General features: G+C 45.7%; 1 protein-coding gene across 1 annotated transcript in view; it reads right to left on the bottom strand.

Annotated features, from left to right (window-relative positions):
• Nucleotides 1-18,190, bottom strand: part of LAMA1 (laminin subunit alpha 1) — a 157,883-nt gene extending 139,693 nt beyond the window's left edge. The window contains exon 1 of the mRNA XM_046025502.1: nucleotides 17,974-18,190. Within this exon, the coding sequence (XP_045881458.1) occupies nucleotides 17,974-18,049 (76 nt within the window). The 5' untranslated portion in view covers nucleotides 18,050-18,190. The remainder of the gene's footprint in view (nucleotides 1-17,973) is intronic.
• Nucleotides 18,191-23,958: the final 5,768 nt, after the last annotated feature.

Raw genomic sequence — 23,958 nt, 5'->3', positions numbered from 1 at the left:
GTGATGTCTCTTCCCTGGTTGCCTCGGAACTTTGCATTTGAGCTTCCAGGAGAGGGTCTAGGTGATAGAAGGAGAAGGGAAAGTTTGCAAAACGCCTCTGAAGGCAAAAGCCAGTCCTTCACAGAAGGTGGGGCCAGCTCCCCAGTCTGGTAAAGAAAACAGCTGGAGAAAAGCGGGGAAGGCCAAGGAGACACAGTTCATCACCACAGCAGTACTCCTGAGGCTCTTTCTTTTTTGTCTTAATAAAAGAAGATTTTTAATATTGTTATTCTTTTATTTTTTATTTTATCCTTTTAATTTTATTATCCTTTTATTTTATTTTTATTTTTAATTTTAAAGAAAATATTATTATCCTTTTTATTTTATTTTTAATATTTACCCTTTTAATATTATTATCCTCTTATTTTTTATTTTAAGCTCTTCTCTGTATTTATATGCTATTATGATAATCTAGGCAAGGCAAGTTTGTTTGATTTCCACATGTTAGTAGTGAAGAGATCAGAACCCAGACTGAACCGCATTAACAGGTGACTCTCAATAAACCACACTGGCATAAATCCTCCATAGCCCATTTTGTTTAGAACAAACCAGTAAAAACCCAACAGTCCATCTTTACTACACTCTCCACACCAGTGTGCACACATTGCCCATTCTAAGTTTTTGGTTTGAGTTCAAGTTACAGGTTTCTCTCAGAGGGTTTTCCCCTTCCTCAGCTCCCCTTTCCCCTGCCCTACCCTCCCCTTCCTGCACCTTAGCACAGACCTCCCTCTGTTTCCCCGGCTCCTCTGGCTCTCGCCCCAAAGAAGTTGGCAAGTTTAGGGGCCTCATTTGTTCCCAGGAGAATGTCAGCCCTTCTTCCAACTTCTGGGGCCACGATCCCAGGCTGCCAACACAGCAATTCTTTAAATGCGGTGTTCATTTCCTCGTGGGGACTGCATTTCCCACAGAGTTCCCTTTTGCTTGCTTGTGCTGACAAGTCAGACTGAGGATGTCCACTGAGGTCTGACTCATGAAGAACATCTACTTAAGTATGAGTGATAACTAGCATAATATCTGAAATTTACTTTAAGATACTTTAGTATATTGGGACGCCTGGGTGGCTCAGTTGGTTAAGCCACTGCCTTCGGCTCAGGTCATGATCCTGGGGTCCTGGGATTGAGTCCCGCATCGGGCTCCTTGATCAGCAGGGAGCCTGCTTCCCCCTCTCTTTCTGCCTGCCTCTCTGCCTGCTTGTGTCTACCCTCTCTCTCTGACAAAAAAATAAAATCTTAAAAAAAAAAAAGATACTTCAGTATAAAGTGTGATAGTTGTGTATGTGCATGTGTGTCTCAGGTGAAGCTACCCAGATGCCGCTAGGGTTAAAACTGGTGAGATATCTCCCAAGGGCAATCAGCTGATACTCCAGTCAGGAACACTGGCCACATTCCAGAGATGCCCACCATGCTCTGTTCTCTGTCTCTGTCAACACAGGCACTTTGCTAATTAGCAGGGTGAGTATTAGAAATGTGTTATTAGGGGTGCCTGGGTGGCTCAGTGCGTTAAAGCCTCTGCCTTCGGCTCAGGTCATGATCCCAGGGTCCTGGGATCGAGCCCTGCATCGGACTCTCTGCTCAGCAGGGAGCCTGCTTCCTCCTCTCTCTCTGCCTGCCTCTCTGCCTACTTGTAATTTCTGTCTTTCAAATAAATAAAGAAATGTGTTATTAGGGAAATCAGTGGGCTGTTAATGGCATGATAATAGGTAATACCAATGGACTCTCACCATAGAAATTCATGGTGGTCAAGGTACCCACATATATTAAAATATCTTAGAGAGACTTCTGGCTCCAGCATGGAAAAGAGGTTGACAAACCATCCCCTGGAAAAAAAATTATGTAATTGGGCAAAATGGTTGTTTTAAGAATAACCATTTCAGGACTCTGAAATCAGCCAAAGACCAACAAAAAATGAGACGCTGTTCTTTACCTGTTCCCTATACAGTGCTGCCAGGGTTTCAGGTAGACCTGGGGGTGAGAGCCACTTGCTGCATGGGCTGCCCACCCTCACCCAGCTCCTCGCCGCCGAGGCAGTTTCTCAGCAGCTTCAGGGCTGGGGTCTGACCACAGGCTCCACCTGGAGCAGAAAGTGGAAACACAGTGATCTTAGCACCTTTGCACAGACCTCCCACGATCCCAGGCTGCTTGTGCTGCTTGTAAAAGTTGTAAATTCAGTAGAAAACGAATAAATAAATAAATGAATGGGGATCATTAAAGGCCCTCCTGGCCTGAGGTTGCAGTCCCAGAGGGCAAGCTACAGACAGCTGGACCAGCCAAACGCATTAACAGCAATGTCCTGGAAACATGAGCATCAAAGAAGGGCATGGTCAGCTCTCCATAGGTCCCTGGGTGTGTGTGTATGTGTGTGTGCCTATGTGTGTTTTTAACTGGAAAAGAAGAAAACACTTAAGAATTCAGCGAAAGAATTAAGACCAACACACTGAAAACTACAAAACACTTCTGAGAGAAATGAAAGACCTAAATGAATAAAGTGATGTATTTTTCCATTGGAAGGAAGACTCAGTGCTATTAGGCAGCAATTCTCCCCACACTGTTTATAGATTAAGTCTCCATCCTATCAAAAGCTCAGTTGGCATCTTTTGTAGAAATTGACAAGCGGATACTTAATGGAAATATAAAGGGCCTGAAACTGTCAAAGCAATTTAGAGAAAATAACCAAAATTGAATGTTTTAAACTACAAATTTTAAAACTTACAAACTTACTATAAAACCTAAGGAATCCTGACAGCATAGTGTTTGCATGAGAAAATACACATGAATCAATGGAAGAAAATAGAATCCAGAAATGTACACTTACATTTGCACTTACATTTATGGCAAAGTGATTTTTGGCAAAATGCCAAAGGAATTTTCTCTTTGCAACAAATGTTTGAAACTACTGTATATCCACATGCAAAAACAGAATTTAGATCCTGCCTCCTCATCATGCATAAAAGTTAACTCAAAATGGATCACAGAACTAAATAGAAGAGCTAAACTTGAAAACTTCTAGAAGAAAATAGAGGATAGAGGAGAAAACCTTTGTGACTTGGGACTGGACAAAAATTCTTAACTATGACACCAAAAGAACGATCCATAGGAAGAAAAACAAATTGATAAAATGGACTTGAAATAAAAAAAACTTTGGTGCCATGAAACACACTGTTAAGAAAAATCTAGGGTGCCTGGCTGGTTCAGTCATTAGAGCACATAAGTTTGTAAGTTTGAGCCCCACATTACTTAAAAATAAAATCTTTTTTTTTAAAAGATTTTATTTATTTATTCGACAGACAGAGATCACAAGTAGGCAGAGAGGCAGGCAGAGAGAAGGGGGGAAGCAGGCTCCCTGTTGAGCAGAGAGCCCAAAGCGGGGCTCGATCCCAGGACCCTGGGATCATGACCTGAGCGGAAGGCAGAGGCTCTAACCTGAGCCACCCAGGCGCCCCTTAAAAATAAAATCTTAAAAAAAAAAAAAAAAAGGAAATCTAAAGACAAGCCATAACCTGAAAGAAAATACTTCCAAATCACATTTCTGATAAAAGACTTATATCAAGAAAATATGAAGAACTCTTATAACTCAACATTCAAAAGACAGAAAAACCCAATAAAAACCAGGCAAAATATTAGAGTAGTCTTTTTTAAAGACTTATTTATATTTATTTTAGAGAGAAAGTGCACGAGTTGGGGGTAGGGGTAAAGGGAGAGGGAGAAGCAGACTCCCCACTGAGCAGGGAGCCTGATGAGGGTCTGGACCCCAAGACCCTGAGCTCATGACCTGAGCCGAAACCAAGAGTTGAACACTTAAACGACTGAGCTACGCAGGTGCCCCTGGAATAAATATTTTTACCACAGATGACAGATGAATAGCTAGTAAGCACATGAAACATGCTCAGTAAATTATAGTTAAATGGCAAGTAAAAATGCAAAATGCCACTTCACAGCCACTAAAATGACTACAATCAGGAAGATGGTGTGTAGTGTTGGTAAAGATGTAGGGTGACTGCAATGTTCATACACTGCTGGTAGGAATGCAAAATTGCACAGCCACTTCAGAAAAGAATCTCATAACCACTTTAAAATAATGAAAGTGGCTCCTGGGTGGCTAGTCAGTTAAGTGTCTGACTCTAGATTTCAGTTCAGGTCATCATCTCGGGGTCACAAGACTGAGCCCTGGGTCTGTCTCTGTGCTCAAGACAGAGTCTGCTTGAGATTCTCTCTCTCTCCCTCTGTCTTTCCCCTCCTCCCCGTTCTCTCTGCACCACAAAATAAATAAATAAATAAAATCTAAAAAAAAAAAAAGTCAACACAAATATACCATATGACCTATATTCCATTCTTGAGAATTTCACTCAAGAGGAATGAAACATTCTCCGGGAAGACCTGAATGCAAATGTTGATAGCATTATTCCTAACAGCCCCCAAATAGAAACAATCATATTGTCCATCGACTGGTGACTGGTTTAAAAAAAAAAATGGCTGCCTACACCATGGAATCATCTTCAGCAATCAAGTATAACAAACTCCAGATATATGCCACAACCTAGATGAACCTAGAAAATATTGTGTGAAGAGAAAGAAGACAGACACAAAAGAATACACACACTGCATGGCTCCATGTGTATGAAATTTCCAGAAAGGGCAAATGTAAAAGTACTGAAAGCAGATGATTGGTTCGGGCTGAGGTGAGGCTGGAGGCTGGGACTGAGTACAAATGAACGTGAGGAAGCCTTTTGAGGCCTTGGAAATATTCCACACCAGATTGTGGGGACGACTATGCAATACTCTAAATTTACTAAAAACCATTGCACGATACACATCCAATTGGTAGGATTTTATGGCATGTAAATTATACCCCGATAAAACTGTTAAAACACGTTGGAGTTTCTCCTCACCCTTGCACTGTACAGGGCATAAAATCATGCAGGCTGTAGCCTCATTCTGAAGGATGTGGATGCCACCAGGGGCTTGGTCCCTCAGATGTCCTGGATCCAGACAGTGTTTAAGGAAGGGTGTGTATCACTTGACGTTGATTCAATGGAGAAGTCTGCGCTCCCAAAACGACAGAAGGCTGCAACTCTATCAAGTTCACTGCATATGGCCTATGACCTGCTTTGGACCTGACTGCTAATTGAGGTACGTTAATAATGTGTAAGCTATGCACTTGGCATCATCTAGTGGGTTAGGTTGTCAGGGAGCAGTGCATCCTCATGCACCTGGAGCTTCTCAGTAGGTATCATCATTCACCAAAAAAAGAACCCAAGCATTTTGTATAACAAAACAGGCTGAGGTCAGCTGGTAACAGAAACCAAAGCGATGTTTATTTTCTTCCCTGGCTGATTCCTTCAAATATCATTTTGGAAGTATTTTCCTATTCAAATTGAAATTATTTCCTTCACAGAAGACTCTCTTAAACCCAAATTTTCAGGGACGTTTGAGCACCTCAGTGAAGCATATCTTAAGTCAGTCAATTCTAATAATGAAAAAGAAACCAACAAAGTTAGAAACCGCCAAAGACACAGGAGATGTTATGCTCATATTTCTAAGGAGAATAGGCCATTCTTTCATTCAGTAAAAAGTGATTTTTATCAAACAAAAATCCATCTGTGACATAAATTCTGTATGCCTTTGTTCTGTTCCTGAGAAGAGAGGACGGCTTAGCTCAGAGTGCCCGGAGGAGAGCAGCTGCTCTTCCCCTTAAACAAAGTGCTCCAACGGCAGGCAGGTTGTGTTCCCTTAAAAAAAAAAAAAAAACAAAAAAAAACACCAAAAACCCTCAACTATGAAAATATAACTACAAGAGCGAGTTAACAAATGCCAACAAGGCTAAAGTCACGCAGCATAGAGTATCCTGAAGTTACACCCCTTCCAAGGAACGCCCACGGCAGTAGAAATGTAGACGTGAATCGGAGTTCTCGTTCTGTTTATGGCAATATTATTCTAATGCAACAAATGGGAAGTATATTGGTGTTTGAGGCCTTCAGAAGCAAAAACCTCTCCCAGATCAGAGCTGAGAACACACTTAGTAGGATCCTCTGGGTACCTCTCAGGTTCATGTGACTACAGGCACTGGCGGTGCAAAAACCACGGGTCACCAGTATGTGGAACATTCTAGTAAGTACTTGCTGTGTGTGTGAACACGTTGCTACCTTTAGGTTCTTAGATGTTAGTGGCTCCAAATCCAGAAATAAGATGTTAAACAAAATCAGGCTTGTAGATCCGTATTGAATATTCGCCACTAGCCATTATTTTCATGACAAAAATGTAGTCTGTGTTTTCTTTGTGCTGAATTGTACATGGGAAAAAAAAAAGAAAAACCAACAGATCAATAACTCCTCTAGTTATTCAGCCCCTTCGGATTCCCAGACTCTATGGCTCTTCTCTCTCCATATTTGGATGCTATCTATGAGCACAAAAGCATCTGGACTTCTCATTTCCCACATGTTCTGGTTTAGAATGTGAGTGAAGGTTTTATTCCCCAAATGCTGGTCCGTCCTCTGCCCTTGTTTAATTACCTGGATTCTTCCTCATTCCCTGTCCCAGAATCCTGTTGCCGGGCTTTCTTGATCTGGCAACCTGTCCTTTCCCTGCTACTGCTTCCCAGGAGACAGTCCCCCTGCTCAGTGACTTCCCTGACCCCAGCTGCCTGTCTGCCAGATCCCTAAACCATGCCCACTGGATTCCTTTCTACTCCTGTTGCTTGTCTGCACTGGGCCTTCCACTCATGTACCCAACTAGTATTCAGCGAATTGACACGAAATGCCAGGCCCCGTGCTGGCGATCAGAAGAAAGAACAAAGCTCTCTGCCTCCCAGGAGAGACAGGCAAGTTAACAGTTATGAAACGCCGGGCAGCAGGTGTATAAACAAATTGCTATGGCAACAAGCAGGTGGAAAGCCTGAATGATGGGGGTTGGGAAGGAGGCGTGTCAGAGAGGCCACAGACTTGCCATGGACAATGTGTTCAAGGCTCACAGATGCGAGCCTCCACATCACACTGGGGGAACCAGGTATCTCAGAATGTCCAAAATAGGGTTGGCATTGGGAGAAGCCGCCATGGACGGGTCTGAGCACAGAGGGCCCTGGAAGTTCTGCTCACAGAGACTGAGAAGCCGTTCAGTGGGGGTGGGTGACACTGGTCAGCTCCACGGTCCCTAAATTCACAGGGACTCTGGACACCAACAGCTTTCTGATCTCTTATTGGCCACATAAGACTTCAACTCAGCCCCTGCCGCTGGACTGCAGCTTCCTGGCCCTGAAGAGGGGCCTGGGTCCAGACTCTGGTTCCGGCCAGTCTGCGGTCAGATAGTACAATACCTCTTCAGGTACCCTGACCTGGGAGCTGGTTTGCAAGGTCAGTGCACGGTTGGGTCTGGCATGCAGCGTATGTGGGCTATGTGTGGAGGGAATGTGATGGGGCAGTGGGAGGTGCTGGGGATGCAGAGGGAAGAATGGCTCTTATTTGGGGGGTGGATGTAGGAGGGAAATAATAAGCCAAACATGATTGAGGTAGGGGGAGGTAACAACTTCTGAAGGAAGGCAGGAAAAGCAAGTGCACAATGGATGATCAGTTAAAGACACGATGGGGGAAGGATAAGAGAAGTAGGTGGATAAGGACAGCTGGAATTTTTAGCTGCCCGACCTGAGAAGGTGAAGCTTGGATCTGGAGAGAAGGAGGTGGCCCAGATAAACCCAGAGAAAAGAGTATCTGTAGTTTGTCCATTTAGAGGGGTTGGGAAGGAGGGACATGCCTATATATAGAATGGATTTACGAAATTTTGGATGAATTATTTAAAGTATGAAAAAGTAATCCAATCAACCAACCACTCCACCCTACAAGGCCGGACCTTGTCCTCAGACAGGAGGGACTCTAAATGTCATATTTCATGAGGAGGGATTATAACAAAAGAAGGGCCTTTGTAACATGGCAACTATGCCTACGTAATCAGAATCACGGTAGTTAATAAGCATCAGCTGAGCCCTTATCAGTGACAAACACTTGTCAAGGGACTCCTGGGACACAAAGAAGGGACTGTCTTTCTCTGAGCAATGTCAGTGACACAGGCCATGACAGCAGGGATCCCTCACAACTTTGAAGTGCTTGGTATCATCCCTGCTTCCCGGAGGAGTGGGAATCGCATGAAATAGACATGAGGCGAGCAAGGAGGGTGCTTAGATCAGAGCGCTTGGTATCTGCACAAGGCATTAGCCTCCAGGCAACGGCAGATTCAGGGGCCCCCTGTGCCCCCATCTGCCCCCATGAATAAGGTAGGGATGACCACCAGGTACAGCATCCCTTTCCCAAGCCTGCATTGCCATGTGATCGTGTTCACTGGCACAGCAAATTTCGTGTTAACTTCGTGGCTCTCAACCCTGTCTGCACAGAAGAATCCTCTATGGAGCATTTTTATAAACTTTTTTTTTTTTAAACGATCTATGTATTTATTTTAGAGAAAGAGAGCAACACAGGGCTAAGGCAGCGGGAGAAGGAGAGAGAAACCCAAGCAGTTTCTGCACCAAGCTTGGAGTCTGACGAGGGGCTCGATCCCAGGACACCGAGATCATGACCTGATCCCAAACCGAGTCAGATGCTCATCTTACTGTGCCACCCAGGTGTCCCGCCCTCCCGGGGAACATTTTTAAAGTGCAAGTGGCTGAGTATCACCACAGACCACATAAGGGGTAGGACCTGGGCACTGATGTTATTAAAATCTAATGTGCAGCCTGGAGAGAGAACTTCTGTACTAACTGTGCCTCTTTACCTGGAGCACGCTAGGCCAGCAGGGGAGATTTGAGTTTCCTAGAAAAGAAAGGAAGCCTAAGGAAACGGACATCCCTTAACAGGGTGTCTGGTGTAGAAGCTGCCTCTGTCACTCCAGCTAATGCTGAACGCCTCTCGGCCTCCCCATCTCCCGCCTTTCGCTGCCCCACAACTCGGCCTCCTCGGGTCAATGTGAACCTATGTGACTATAAGTAAACAAAATATAGAGGGTAACATCCATGACTGAGACTTTAACCCTTCTTTTTCTGCTCTGCCCATTATTGCTCATGGAGAACATTTTTTTTTATATACACTTTTCAGTTCTGTGGACTCCAAAAACAAGTCCACTAAAAATGTCAAGAAATGCCTGGAATCATAGCAAGGAATGCAGCTGAGAATGGAGTCCTCGAGACACACTAGCCTTTGTGCATCCCTGACTCGGGATCCCAGGACGTGTCCCCTGCATGAATGAACGAATAGGCAAACACAGGAACAAAAATTAGAAACGTGGAATAGAAACAATCTCACCAGAAAATATTATTCCCTACTCCAAGAAGCTATTAACTATTTAAAATGTCAACTGCCGTTAAGAAAAGCGATGGAAGCTTCCAAAAGCATTTCACATGTTAGTGAATATCTCAAACTCCCTCCACCCCACACTTCCAGAACAAAAGAATGCCCATGAATCCAGGAGCGTGGTTGTACAGAATTGGGACAACTAGATTGTGTACGAAAACGAAGAGAGTGTTTGGGTGAAGGAGGTCAGAAGGCACAAACTTCTAGCTATATTTATATAAATATCACATGTTTATTATATAGAATTATATGCACAAGTCCTGGGGAGGTAATGCGCCGCGTGGTAACCAGTTAATAATACCGTGTTGCACATGTGAAAGTTGCTTAAAAGTTCTCATCTCATCTCATCACCTCATCAAGTTCTCATCAAAAAAAAAATTGTAACTGCATATGGGGATGAAAGTTAACCGCACTTACCATGGTGATCATTTGGTAATATATACAAATATCGAATCATGTTGTTGTACACCTGATACTAATATGTCAGTTGTACCTCGATTTAAAAAAAAAAAAAAAGCCCGAATTAGAGATTCAGAATAAAGGGGCTGGAAGGCTAGACTGGGAATTGTGAGGGTGGGGAAAAACCGCTAGCCCACCTTAGCACACGGTAGCAGGGACAGATGGTAAGCCCAGTGGCAGAGAGAGTGGTGAAAATATGAAAATAATGATTTAAACTAGAAACCTAGAAGAGTCAGCTTGAAAACCAACTGGCAAGTTTTGCCTCTCAAGTCCTTGTACCTCTGGATACCAAAATGGGAATAAGGTTTTTGGAGACACAGATCCCAGATCCCACGTTGGGCTGTGAATGCTAATCCCTTCAGGTGAAATGAAACACAGGGCTCTAGAGGAACTCATGCCCAGCGCAGGGCCAGGACTCAGGGCTGGGCTGGTAATCCAGGGGCTCAGTAAGGGTTCCATGGTTGTTAAGCTCTGGAGCATTTGTGGGTGGCCCCACCCTCCCACTGCCAAGGGCTCAGGTCTGAGCCTAAGAACCTTCTACCCTCAAGTTATTGGTGTATTAAAAGAAAAGCTGGGAGCTAAGGGTTTGATCTTTGCAGGAAAGAAAATCTTCTTTCGGACCTTGACTTACAGACTTCTAGGCAAGCCATCCAAAAGAGGACTGGACAGCCTCTTCTTTATTGCCATAGAGAATTTCCTGTGGTTCTAGCAGGAAGTTAGGGGGCAGTGGAACAAAATGCAGGAAATACTTCAGGCAATGGGGAAGGGAGGGCATTTTCCTTACATGCTCATGGATCTAAACTCAGCATTCCCACCAGCCATGCAGGAGGCTCTCTGGCACGAGAATTTGAGCCAAACGGCCTGTATGGCTGACAGTTCAGACTTCAAAGATAGTTCAGGAATGAAGAGATGCAAACTTCAATGCCTGACTTATCACAAAAAACAATCCAAATACAGAAACAGGCCGGTTGGTTGGGGTCATAATGACAAGGCTGGCCCAGGGCAGTAAGCAGCAGGCCGTGCATAGGTGGTCAGGCTAGGTTTTGGGTAAGAAATGGGGGTGCAATTCAGATAAAGGGATAACATGAACAAATCATGTAGCTGCAATCAAAGGAAGGAGGCACCTGGGATAGAGAGAGGTGCGGCTAAGTCTAGTAGTCCTGGCTGACCAGAGGGATCATGGAGGGCCATGGCTGTGGCAGGACTGGACTGGATGAAGCAGGGGGCACAGGATGAAGGCAGGACTCCAGCAGCATGAGCCTAACTGCAGTGTTAGACCAGTCAAGGAGAAAGCGTGCAAGCATCAGATACTACAAGCAGCTGGTTATGGGGACGCCTGGTGGCTCAGGCAGTTAAGTGTCCGACTCTTGATTTCAGCTCAGGTCATGATCTCGGGGTCCTGGGATCAAGTCCTGAGGTGGGCTCTGCGCTGGGCATGGAGTTAGCTTAAGTAAGATTTTCTCTCTCCCTCTCCCTCTGTCCCTCCCCTTTTCTCTCTGAAAATAAACAAACAAAAAAGTGACTGGTCATAGTCAATTCAGACAGTAGGTGACTATTCGCCTGGTAAGAGGGAGAAATGAAAATTTTTTTTAAAAAGTCAGAATTTTTTTTTTAATTTTTTTAAGGGAGAAAGAACAAAAATTCGGCGGGACAATTTGGATAAGGGGACAAAAAAAGTAAAGCAGACCAAGCCAAGGGAACAGAAAGAGTGTCATGAGTTGGGGGAAATCGGGAGGGAAGACCCTGGAGCAGGTTCCCGTGCCGGGCCCCCCAAGGTAACAAGAGAATCACTTTCGTTGGTAAAATTCTGTCACTACAAAAAGGTTGGAAGACATTTAAACCTGTGCTATACAATAATCAGCATTGTTATGTGAGGGCCCCCTTCCAAATGTTCTCTTTTAACTACAAACGGTCGGCTACACTGGAACATCTTTATTATCAGAGAGAATCTCCTGAGGTTCTGGCAGGAAGTTAAGGGGCAACGGAACAAAATGCAAGAAATATTTCAGGCAATGGGGAAACGAGGGCATTTTCTATATATGCTCATGATCTAAATTTGACATTCCCACCAGCCACGCAGGAGGCTCTCTGGCACAAGAATTTAAGCCACACGGCCTGCTAGGCCGACAGCTCAGACTTCAAAGATAGTTCAGGAATGAAGAGATGCAAACTTCAAATAGTAAATGCAGAAGAGAAAAAAAAAAAGTGGGCATACAAGCCGAAGCTGGGATCTTATGTATTTCCACACGCCATAGTTTCTGGATGAGCACTCGGAGATAAAATGCTTACCTAGGCAAGAATGTCATCCATCGGGATGACTGGGATTCTCACTGCCTCCATTGTCTGTCTCCTGCCCTCAAGCAAGACACACATTTCGCTGGCAACAAGTTAACCCAAAGAAAGCTCTCCTGATCCAGTCTTGAAAACACAAAGACTCAAGTGGAGGGATTCTGAGCTATGAAATCAGTACTCTGAGCACGGTCTGTCACCCTTCCCATTGAGTCCATGAAAATACAGTGAACCCAGCTGTCCCTGTCCTGCAGGGGGCTTCGGGCCGAAACAACTCCCAGGCTGGCATGTTCTAACAGAGCCCAAGTTCATGACCTTAACTAAATTACTTCTTATAAAGGTTTTTTTTTTCTCCTCATTAATTTTGAAATTGCCTTTATTTATTTACTCAATTGTAGACATATTAGTATTTGGAAAACAAAACAAAAGAAAGAATTATCTGCAAGCGTGTAGATAAGTTACAGACATCTTTCTCAGGAAACTATAGCTTTTCTCGGTTGTCCAAACATTTCTAAGGAATGTAACTAAAAACATCATCTAAGGCCCAAGATGGAGAGTTCTCTCTGGTCGTCTCCATTTAATCTCTGTATTCAAAGTGCAGACTTAACTTTATTTACTGGGAATTATTTTCAAAAATTAAATTTTTCTGTGTCTGCCATAGGTGTTCCAGTAACAAATCACACAGTTGGTAAAATAAATAACACACTGTCTTAAACTTCTAATAGAATTATTCTCAAACTTGACTTCTCTGTATCATGAATCTCCTAAAATACAATTTTAAAAAAGTATTTACTGCATAAGGAATAGCTTGTTAATGTACAGTAAACACGACGTTCAGAATGAGTACAGAGTACAATGTCATGAAATCAATTGGTGACCTAGTTTTTAAAGTCCATAAGATCTAGGAAACACTGCTCTAATACCTTATTGTCAAAGACCATGTTGGAAGGGACAAGTTGAAGGTGACAAGTTTACAAGTATGTACATTCATTAAATGATGTATTAATTCCCTGCAACAGGTCCACTGAAGTATTAGAATGCGGAGGGGGCAGTGGAGAGAGGAATATTGGTCCATGTTTTGTCAGGAAGTGGGGCCTCCCTTATACTGTTAGAGAAGAAGTAGGTTTCTACTACCAAAGAAGTAGCTTGCTTTTACGAATTCCATGAAAAGATGTCCATGGAAGAATACACAAGAAGCCAAAAGTAGTGGTTACCTCAAAAGAAGGTGACAAAGGTCAAGACTTAACCTTTTTCTACAGACCCTTTAGTACACTTTGAGTTTTGTACCGTGGGCATGGATTACCTACACAACAAAATGTTTTGAAGTTACTTGATTCATAAGCAAAGATATTCGTTTCAATTTGACTCAATGAAGATAGGTGGCTATTCACTGCTAGGAACTTTGCAAAGCAATGACAGTGCAGATATGGATAAAATGTTCCCTGCAGGGGCGCCTGGGTGCTTCAATCATTCATTGTCTACCTTCGGCTCAGGTCATGATCCCAGGGTCCTGGGATCAAGCCCTGTGTCAGGCTCCCTGTTCAGTGGGAAGCCTGCTTCTCCCTCTCCCACTGCCAGTGTTCTCTCTCTCACTGTGTCTCTGTCAAATAAATAAATAAAATCTTTAAAAACAAAAATGTTCCCTGCCCATGGGCGCCTGGGTGGCTCAGTGGGTTAAAGCCTCTGCCTTCAGCTCAGGTCACGATCCCAGGGTCCTGGGATCAAGCCCCACATCGGGCTCTCTGCTCAGCGGGGATCCTGCTTCCTCCTCTCTCTCTGCCTACTCTGTCTGTCAAATAAATAAATAAAATCTTTTAAAAAAAAAAATGTTCCCTGCCCAGTCAGTGGGTGAGAAAGATTGGTCAGCCAGTTGTTCACGCCACCATGATAAGTGGATACATACGACAATAGCGCTAAGTGGAGAGACCGCAGGGAGTTCAGGGAAGAGAATACTTCAGCATCGGGGGACCAGGAAGGTTTCCCAGGGCATTCGAACCTAAACAGCAGACTTGTCTGACACTTCACAGCCTGCGTGCAAGGAAATACTCGTTGCCTATGAGTCGGTACAAGTGTCCTAAAATAATGCCCCTCAGCTCCGGGATAACAGGCCAGCTGGAGTCCCAACCCCTTGGTTTATCCCCTGTGTGATGCACATCACTGTTATTTTGTATATACATGTGAAAAAGTGAGTGGTGCGGGTGGCACCAGTCTAAGCCCCTAGGGTGGTGTTTCTAGAAAAATCACAGAGGCGGCTGTGCTGAGAAAGGAGACGAGGGGAGGAGGGAGGTTTGGCGAGAGAACCATCACAATATTTCATGGGAAAAACAAACAATTCCTGAGTCTAGTCAGCAGTGGGGACCAAAAAAAAAAAAAAAATGGAGACAGATCACACAGACTTTCAGGAGGTAAAATCAACAAGCCCTTAATGAGCAAATGAATGTGGGCAATGAGAGAGGGAGGGGTGCCCAGGATAGTGAGTGCATGTGACAGGCTTAACAGTAAGGGCCATCGCCACAGATCCTATACCTGTGACAGTATGCCATGCCAATATTTTCATGTGTTATTTAATCACGTGAATCCTACCCATTTTATAGACAGGAAGACTGACATTCAGAGGTGTTAAGATGTTAACCAATGTCATGGCTCATCAGAGGGACAGGCCTGGTATTTAAGCCCAAGACTATTTGATTTCAACTCCAGACTCCAAATTTTGAAACAATTACGCATCCCAGAAACTATAGCTCAGAAGAGGGCCTCCCCCATAGTTCTGTGTAAAATAGTAACAATGATGCTCCTCGATAAAATATTTTGAGGGCTAACCCTGTACTAGACACTGTTCTGACACTTTTCTTGCATTGTTTCATCTCTTCGTTAACAGCCTCTCCAGGGAAACCTCATTATTATTCCCAGTTTGCAGACGCTGACACCAAAGCACAGGAAAATTAACTTGCCCAATTTCCCCCAGCTAGTGAGGCCAGAGAATAAAACATCTAAAGCTTAAAGGTATAGCTTGTCACCCCTCCCCCAAATGTACCACAGATGGTAATGAATATCCCTAGGGCTTTATGAACAAATTATTATAAAATGGTAGAGTGTTTCAAGGATGATTACTTTGAAATAAGTGGGTATATAAACATTTTAGGATACTTGGTTATAGAGCAGTGCAGTTCTAAGAATGGCTCAAGACATTACCATATCTTTGTGGCATTTGAATTCTTTATGACATTGTATTAACTACAGCAGTAGGCTTCATATTGAATGTCTGGAAAAGAGGAAGGAAAAAGGAGTGGGCCAAATCCAGGATATGCAAATGGTGGGCAGTGATGTTTTTACTACATGTATCCTTGTTTCCAACTGCTAAGACCAATATTTTTTTATTGGCACTTACGTGGCAATACAGCTTCCAGAAGAGAAAAGTGTGCCTTTGAAATCCCTTCAGGCACATACTCCATCATCTGGAATGATACATGCTAATTCGAACACTATGCCCTGTTGAGAACGAAGTTCATGTTCTTCTAGTCACACAATAGATTTTTTTTCTCTCTCTACTTGGAATGGTCTACTTTTACTTTTATAAAAGGAAAGGATGATTTAAAACAGAAAAGCTGATGAGCCAACCTGTGAAGCAATTATAATTCTATATTGTAATTATGATTCTATATTGTCAGCTGTGGACTCAACAAGGCACTATTTTAAGAAACATACCACCTCTTATTCTAACCTCGGGGAGTAACTCACTTTAAACAGGTTACATTTCAAGGTCAGTGAGCCACTGGGTCCTATACTGTGAGTTGTAAGGTAATCCAGAGAGACACAGATATTACAGAGGACTGCTAATAATCTGAGTGGCTGTTAGATAGTGATCATTTTTAAAAATGTAGGCACCAATTAGCCAACTCAGCAGTGCCACAGGTCCCCTTGATTTTACTACGACCAAATCATACCATTTCACTAATCATTTATGCTATATATGTAGAGTACAACTTATTTCTTTTAAAGATTTTATTTATTTATTTGACAGAGATCACAAGCAGGCAGAGAGGCAGGCAGAGAGGAGAAAGCAGGCTCCCCGCAGAGCAGAGAGCCTAATGTGGGGCTGGATCCCAGGACCCTGGGATCATGACCCGAGCTGAAGGCAGAGGCTTTAACCCACTGAGCCACCCAGGAGCCCGAGCACAACTTAATTCTTAAAATGAAAACTCCCTCAAAAGTGCTTGTTAGGAAGCATGGTGTTGGCTGATGGGGTGGGGACAGCAAATATGGAACCTGTGTGAAAGACTCCCCTGGTGGGTGGTTTTCCAAGGCATCTTAAGCAGGAAAGCCCCATGTGGTCCCACTTTCTCCAAACACCATTCATAACCTCCCACGCCAAGTGCTCAGCTCCTAGGGGCAAGAAAAACATTCCGGGCATTGCCTCCATCTAGGACTTTCAATTTCTTAAAACAATAAAGCTGAACCAAGTGGCTCTTTCCCCACCCTGTGGGAAACTGGGACTCGCTCACTTTCAGCAACCAGAGAGAAAGGAGTTGGGCTTGCAGCGCCAAAGCCTTCCCTCCCTTAAAGGCGGGCTCCTTTCTGCACGCATAACTATGTAAATTCCCTCTGTGTCCCAGCCCTGCTCCGCGAAGAGCAGGCGCTGGGTATTCAAAGCTGTGTGGCCAGCTCAGGTCCAGTGCGTTCATCACGAATGCCTGAATGAATGAGATGGACACGTCTCTGCAGAGTTCACAACTTAGCACAATGCCCAAACACATTTTTTTTTCCCCACGAGGGTATTTTGCATTCCGCCTACCTACTTTTGACCTGTATTTATTTATTTGTATATTTAATGAAATGTGTATTTGTAGGGATGTGTCCACGGTCACATGTTGCGCACATTACGATGCAGTCAACAAGTATCGTGACCGCCTAGCCAGCTAGAAAGCGACGCCGCCAAGACTTCACCGAGTGTCCGCTTGATCGAGTGGGGGAATGGAGTGGTCCGCAGAAAGGGAAACAGGGCTTCTCTTTCTCTCTGGCATTGCTAGAAGCCTTGAAAATTCGCTTGAGGTTTCCGTTCTCCCCAAACCTTGCCAGGAGAAACACTGCACCACTGCAGCCAGCGAGCGTGCAAAGTCGTCCCTTCGTCACCGGCTCTGTCACCCCAGGGTGACCGCGGTCTAACCCCGCACGGGGAATGAGCCGGTTTGGCCACCTCGGGGGCTGCACAAAGAGCGCCCTTTCGGAAGGCGCATCTGTGGCCGGGACGCCGCGGGCGGGCGAGTACCCAGCGCTCAGGACAGCCGGCCAGGGGTCCGCTTCTCACCACGGTCTGTCCCCACGAGCCAACCTGGGCCGCGAGCGGCCCCGAGGAGCCCGCCCTTTCCGCGCCGCGGACCAGCGGGCTTTCCACCGCAGGACAATGAGGGCGACTCGGGAGGACGCTTTTCCCATTCATTCCCCGCGCCGAGTCAGCAGCCCGCACCCCTGCCCGCCGCAGCCCGGGGACTGCAAGCTGGGGACCTCTGCGGGGGTCGCAACCCCCTCCTGCACGCCAGGACCCCCGGGTCCCCCCACCCCGCGCCGCTCCCGTCAGCGGCGCTCCGGATCGCAAAAAAAACGGAGCGGAATCTCGCTCCCCACCTCCCCACCCCCGAGCCCGAGGAACCGAGGAGCGGGCGGCGTCCATCTCGGGTGGCGTCCCCAGTCCTATCCCGCCCCGCCCGGGAGACGCTTCGTAGGGGCCGCGCGGGAGCCCCACGTGTGCGATTCCCCCGTCCGAGGGGAACGAGGATGCGCGCCCCCACCGAAGCAGCGGCAAAGCGGCCGGCTTTGTCCCGCAGCTGCCGCCGCCCGCCGGGGGACGGGGGACCGGGGCTCACCTCTCTGCTGGCACCGCGCGGCGACCCAGAGCAGCGAGGCCAGGAGCGCGACCCCCGCGCCGCCGCGGCCACGCATCTCGCTGCCGCCGCTGGCGTGGGCTCAGGGAAGAAAGGCACGGCCACGCGCGGGGGCTCTCCGCAGAGCGCGAGTCCGCCCTTCCCCGCCGGGCTCCGGCCTCCAGCCCGCGGGCCCCTCGGACACACCGCCCCGACCTGCGCCGCGCCCGCCCCTCCCCGCCCCCGCCCGCGCAGACCCCTCCCCCGCGGGGCCCCTCGCTCGGCCCCTGCGACCCGCGGGGACCCGCCGCTCCAGCTGGCCGCCGGCCCAGCGCGGTGCTCAGAGCGTCCCCGACTCGGGGGGGGTGTGGCGGGGTGACCCGCTCCGAGCCGGGGCGGGGTGGGGGGGGGAGGGGGGCGAGGGGGGTGGGCGGAGAAAGTGGCTGGGAATGAGGAGAGAATCTGCTGAAGTTGGCCGGAGCTGGTGAATTCCGAGAAAGCATTTGCCCTGTTGACCCTTCCGGCCCCACGGCGGCTCTGCGCCCCCGCCGGGCCCCGGGAGCCGGGAGGACGCGCCGCTGCCCACACCCGCGGAACCTCCGGGCCCGCGCCCCTCCCGCGCCACACGCTCCCCGGGCCGGCAGCCGGCCTCCCCTTTGGAGCGCCACCAGGGTGTAGCTGACCAGCGTCCCTCTCCCTCGGACGGTGGCCGGGCCTCCTGTCTCCTGGCCGCCAGCCTCCCGGACAGGGACTCGGGGCTTAGCTGACCAGCCTCCCCCACTGGCTGTTGGCGGAGGATTTTGTAAAGATTTTTCTTCTGAAAATGAGTTGCAACTTGTTTCTCACTTTGTCTAAGGAAGGCGAGAAGGGTCAGTTGGACTTAATTATTAGCCTACCCTTACCCCTTACAGCTGGAGGAAGAGGTCCCTTGTCTTTTCTTTTCTTTTTCTTTTTTTGGTGGGGGGGGAGTTACTCTTAACACAAGAGTTCAACTGCTTTGTTCTTTTTTTTTTTTTAACTACATCTGGTCCCTGTTAAAGAGCTTTTAATTTCCTCTTTTTTTCAATTAAAAGTATTCATAACACTTTGTAGATCTCATTTTCTCACGATGTAAACAGAAGACATACTAAAAGCCACTTAGTACCAACCCACGTCCTCATTTTGTTTTTTGTTTTGGGGGGCTTTGTTTTGTTTTCTTGTGTTTCTTTTTTTTTTTTCTCTGTAGGGAGATAATTTTATCTCATTGTGTCAATTTGACAACTGTAGCAATTCCAGTTTTTCTAAAGATACTTCCTTAAGCACTTAGTGAATAAAATATTATTATGTTAGCAATTATTTTTTTAAATCATAGAAGCAAAGAACAAAAAGGTAGAATTGAGGCCTTTAAAAAGGACTTGCTGTGGGGTGTCTGGCTAGCTTAGCTGGTACAGCATGTGACTCTTGGTCTTGAGGTTGTGAGTTTGATCCCAGCTGGATGCGAAGATTGCTTAAAAAAAATTTTTTTTTTAAAGGATGCTTGTGGTTGAGTGAGAAAGTGTTCCTCACAAGGTCAATTTAAAATACAGGTTTTTTTAAGCTATTAGGATATTTAAGTATTAAGTATCAATGAATTCAGTAAATTGGTATTTAATAACTAATCAAGTGTCAAACCTTTAAATATTAAATAAAAATTCTTTCTGCCCTGAAACAACTGTGTCTACACAGACATTTCACACGTATACATATGTCTTTTAGAGTGTCTCAAGCACATTCACATTGGTTATCTTATGTGATATTCCCAATTTTGTGAGATTCTGCTCAGCCACATCGGGGCCAAAGGGTCTGCCACCTTTGAGCTGAGGAAATGAATTCAGGGGGTTAAGGTGCCAAGGTGAGCAAATGTCCAGGCGAGAGCAAGCCCCCAGGTCTGGTTTCTGGTCCAGACTTCTCTACATCACTGCACCGAGATCCTCCGTGGGAGGATGCACTGCATCCTCCGAGGGGAGGATGAGATCAAATGCAACGGGAGTAATCATAAGGGGTCATCTGTCTCCCTTTTGTCCTGGGTTCCTAGAAATTCAGTTCAGACTTCAGCCAGACCTTATCTTTGAACTGCAGACAAGGAACTCATTTGTGATTTGAGGAAGCAAAGGGTCAGCACACTTGGGGAGTGAATAGGAGACATCAAAATGTGCGAGTTGGCCCAATTTGTCATTCCTCAAAATTAAGCAGAGATAATTAAGGGAAAGAAGAATTTACAAAGCCAATTTAATGAACAAACTTAGATAAGATGGAGAGTAAAAATGTCACAATTCTACATGTCTTATAAAAATGAAAAACGGCTACAGTACAAATTTGCCTGTTCTTTAGCACATTTTGATAAATTAGCTACAACACCAGGAACGTTCCAGGGGTGGCCAGTTCAAGGTGAAAATGAGATAAGAATGTTTACGATTTGTGAGAAAGAAGGAACTCAGTTCAAGCAGGCACACGAAGACGTGTGGTTCAAAGTCACCTATAAAAAAATGACCAGTGGAAATGCCTAAATGCTAAGCAATAGTTAAGTGGCTAAGTAGTTTATAGTAAAGCAGTGTGACAGTCTATTACACAGGCATTCTTAAAATATCAGACTCAAAGTTTGCAAAAAGCATTGTGGTATGTTCAGTGAGAAAAACAAAATTCTAGACAATACGGGCATTCCAACTGCCATTTTATAAAATAAGCACTCGTACAAATAAAAAACTAGAAAGCCTCATACGGAAAATAGAGTTGTATTCAGCTGATGAGAGGTAAGTGGTGGCATGGAGGTTTGAAGTAGTGGTAGGGGACTTGGACTGAGCTCACAGGAAGCTCACATTCTTCTAGCTCACTTACTGGAAGAAACATCCTGGGCAAGTTCCTTCATCTGCAAAGTAGAGGTAATAGAAGACAGACATATTATGGTCCTCATCTTTTTTTGTGGAATGTTCAGCCTGACAGTTAAGACAGAAAAATGTAAAGAAAAAAATATGTATAAAATAAAAGTTATATAAAGAAACGTCAAATGGCAGAGAGATAGGATGGGAAATCAAGCACTGAGTAAGCAACTTAGAGAGGTTTTACTGAGGTAAAATCTTCATCCCAAAGATTGAATGGGCCACGGCACCTGAGGGGCACTGTGGGTTCAGGGGCAGACTCTTGGTTTCTTTTTTTTTTTTTAAGGATTTTATCCATTTATTTGACAGAGAGAGAGAGCGAGATCACAAGTAGGCAGAGAGGCAGGCTGAGAGAGAGGGGGAAGCAGGCTCCCTGCTGAGCTAAGAGCCCGATGCGGGGCTCGATCCCAGGACCCTGAGATCATGACCTGAGCCGAAGGCAGAGACTTAACCCACTGAGCCACCCAGGAGCCCCCCAACTCTTGATTTCAACTCAGGTCCTGATCTCAGGGTGTCAGCTTGTCCTTGATCTTGCCTGCAAAATGAAATCAATGGAGTTTTTAAAAATATGCTGATTTATACTCCCCAAAGATTCTGATTCCATTGGTACCAGGTGCAGCCTGGATATCTAGATGTTCTAAGGCTCTCCAGGTAATCCTAATCTCCAGCAACAAAATTTGAGAAACGCCGAGGTAGATTTGACTGATTCCTGCATGAAAGGCAATCCGGGTCTGATTTTTGGTGGCTGGGGCCCACTGGAGGAGCCAGCCTCAGAGCAGTATGGTCCCAGGCAAGAGGATGAAGCCCCGCCTGGCAAATGTTTTTCCTGCGTGGGCTGATAACCACACAGCAGAGACCCAGCCATGATGCCCAGAATAAGGGGCAGGACTGTTTCTCTGGAGACTTGCTGTAAGCCCAACTGTCCTTTAGCTCTAAAGGAATTGAGGTTCCAGGTAGGGATCTGGGCCCGGGAGCATCGAGCCAGGATCCAGGAAGCAGGCCTGGAGTACAAAGCTGGGAGCTTGGTTCTAAGGAAAGAGGTGAGAGGTCAGTTACTGAAAGTGGGTTATGGTGTCAGAGTCTGATCCAGGACAAAGCTAAAGAGGCTGAGTACAAGCTAAGCTCCTTAAGGGCCATACAAGGAGATAAGGTGATTAGGACACTCAGCCTTAGGCACCATTGAGAAGTGCAGGACAAGGAAACCAAGGAGGCAAATCAGGAGTAGTAGGCAAAATAATGGCGCCCCAAAGGAATGCACATGCTAATGGTGGGAACCTGGGAATATGTTACATTACATGACAAAATGGACTTCATAGAGGTGATTAAATAAGGACTTTTTATAACTATGTATATTTCTTCATTCATGGTCCCAAACTGGAACCAAGTCATGTGACATGTCCATCAACAGGACAATGGATTTCAAAACTGTGGTCTATTTTACAATGGAATATTACTTGGCAATACAACAGAATGGACCACTGACTCATGCGACACGAATGAACTTCAAAAACGTTCTGTTCAGTGAAAGGAGTCAGACACAAAAGGGTATTGCATAATTCCTAAGCAAAGTTTAGCAACAGGCAAAACTAGTCAGAGGAAAGCAGTGGCTGCCTATGGAGAGTGCGAGCGTTGACGGGAAGGGGACAGAAGGGAAACTGGGGTAAAGGAAATGTTTTATGTCGTGAATGGGGCGTTGGCTGCATGGGTTTAAACATTGACCAAGATTCCTTTAATTACATAGATTTAGGATCTTGCATTTTTCTGTGTAAATAAAGATCTTTTTTGAAAATTTTCTTTAAAATTTTATTTATTTATTTGAGAGCGAGTGCATGAGAGAGCAGCAGAGGGAGAGGGAGAAGCAGGCTTTCCGCTGAAGAAGGAGTCTGATGCAGGGTTCAACCCAGGTCCCAGGGATCATGACTTGAACTGAAGTTCATACGCTTAACTCACTGAGCCACCTAGGCATCCCTGGGACCGTGAGGTCCCCAGGACCTTGAGGTGAGGCAATTTTTCTTGATTATCTGGGTAGGCCCAATGTAATCCCAGAGGCCCTTGTAAGTAAAATAAGAAGGCGGGAGAACCTAAGGCATTTGGTATGAAAAGGACTCAAACTGCCATTGCTGGTTTTGAAGATGGAAGGATGGGGACCTTTGGTAAAGGAATGTGGAGGCCTCTAGATGGGGAAAGGCAGGGAGACAGATACTTCCCTAGAGCCTCCAGAAAGAACGAGCTCTGAGAACACCTTGATTTCAGCCAGTGGAAGGCCATGTTGGAATTCTGACCTCCAGATCTGTTGGATAATAAACACATGTTTAAAGCCAGTAGGTCTGAGGTAATTTGTTACAGCAGCCATCAGGAGCTGGTGCGTTAGACTAACACTGTCTCCCAGAAATCAAGTGGAGATGGTGTTGGGGGGAGAATAGTAAGCAGCTATATTACAGTCTAAACAGATACTGAAGATTCACCTCATGTCAGTAGTAATGGAAATGTCAGGGAAAGAATTTGAAGGAATTATGTGAATTATTATGGAGATGAAGAAGAAGAACAGAAGGGTTCAGAGAGCAGGGGTAGAGGAGAACCTGGGACCTGGGGTGGGACAGGATTGGGATTCTGAAGGACCAAGGGGTTTATAAGCTTTGGTCTTCTTGCAAGGACTGGTGTGTTATAAAGCCTGTAACCAACTGGCCAAGGCAGCTGTCAAGATGTAGGCAGGGCTCTGTTGATGGCGCCAGGCGACATATGGCTAGTTGCCTCCTGGAATCCAGGCTTCTTTCCATCTGCAGACTTGATCCCTCAGCTGGGTACCGCATTTCTGGCCTTTCTTGCAGCAAGCCTTGAATCTGTATTAGTCTGCAAGGGCCACTAAAACAAAATAGACTATGTGGCTTAGGAAAGAGAAATTTATTTTCTCATAGTTCTGGAGGCTGAAAGTCCAAGATCAAGGTTCCCGCCTGTTCAGTTCTCTTCCTGACTTCCAGACAGTTGCCCTCCCACTGTGTCCTCATATGGCCTTCCTTCTGTGTGTGCACAGAGACAGTGGGAACGCTCTGTGGTATCTCCTTGTAAGGACACTACTTCTATTAGATCCAGACTT

The sequence above is a fragment of the Meles meles genome, chromosome 12, assembly GCF_922984935.1.
Source record: "Meles meles chromosome 12, mMelMel3.1 paternal haplotype, whole genome shotgun sequence".
In the NCBI taxonomy this organism is placed as follows: Eukaryota; Metazoa; Chordata; class Mammalia; order Carnivora; family Mustelidae; genus Meles; species Meles meles.
The sequence above is the reverse complement of the archived record's forward strand: the minus strand, read 5'-3'. Positions and strand labels throughout refer to the sequence as shown.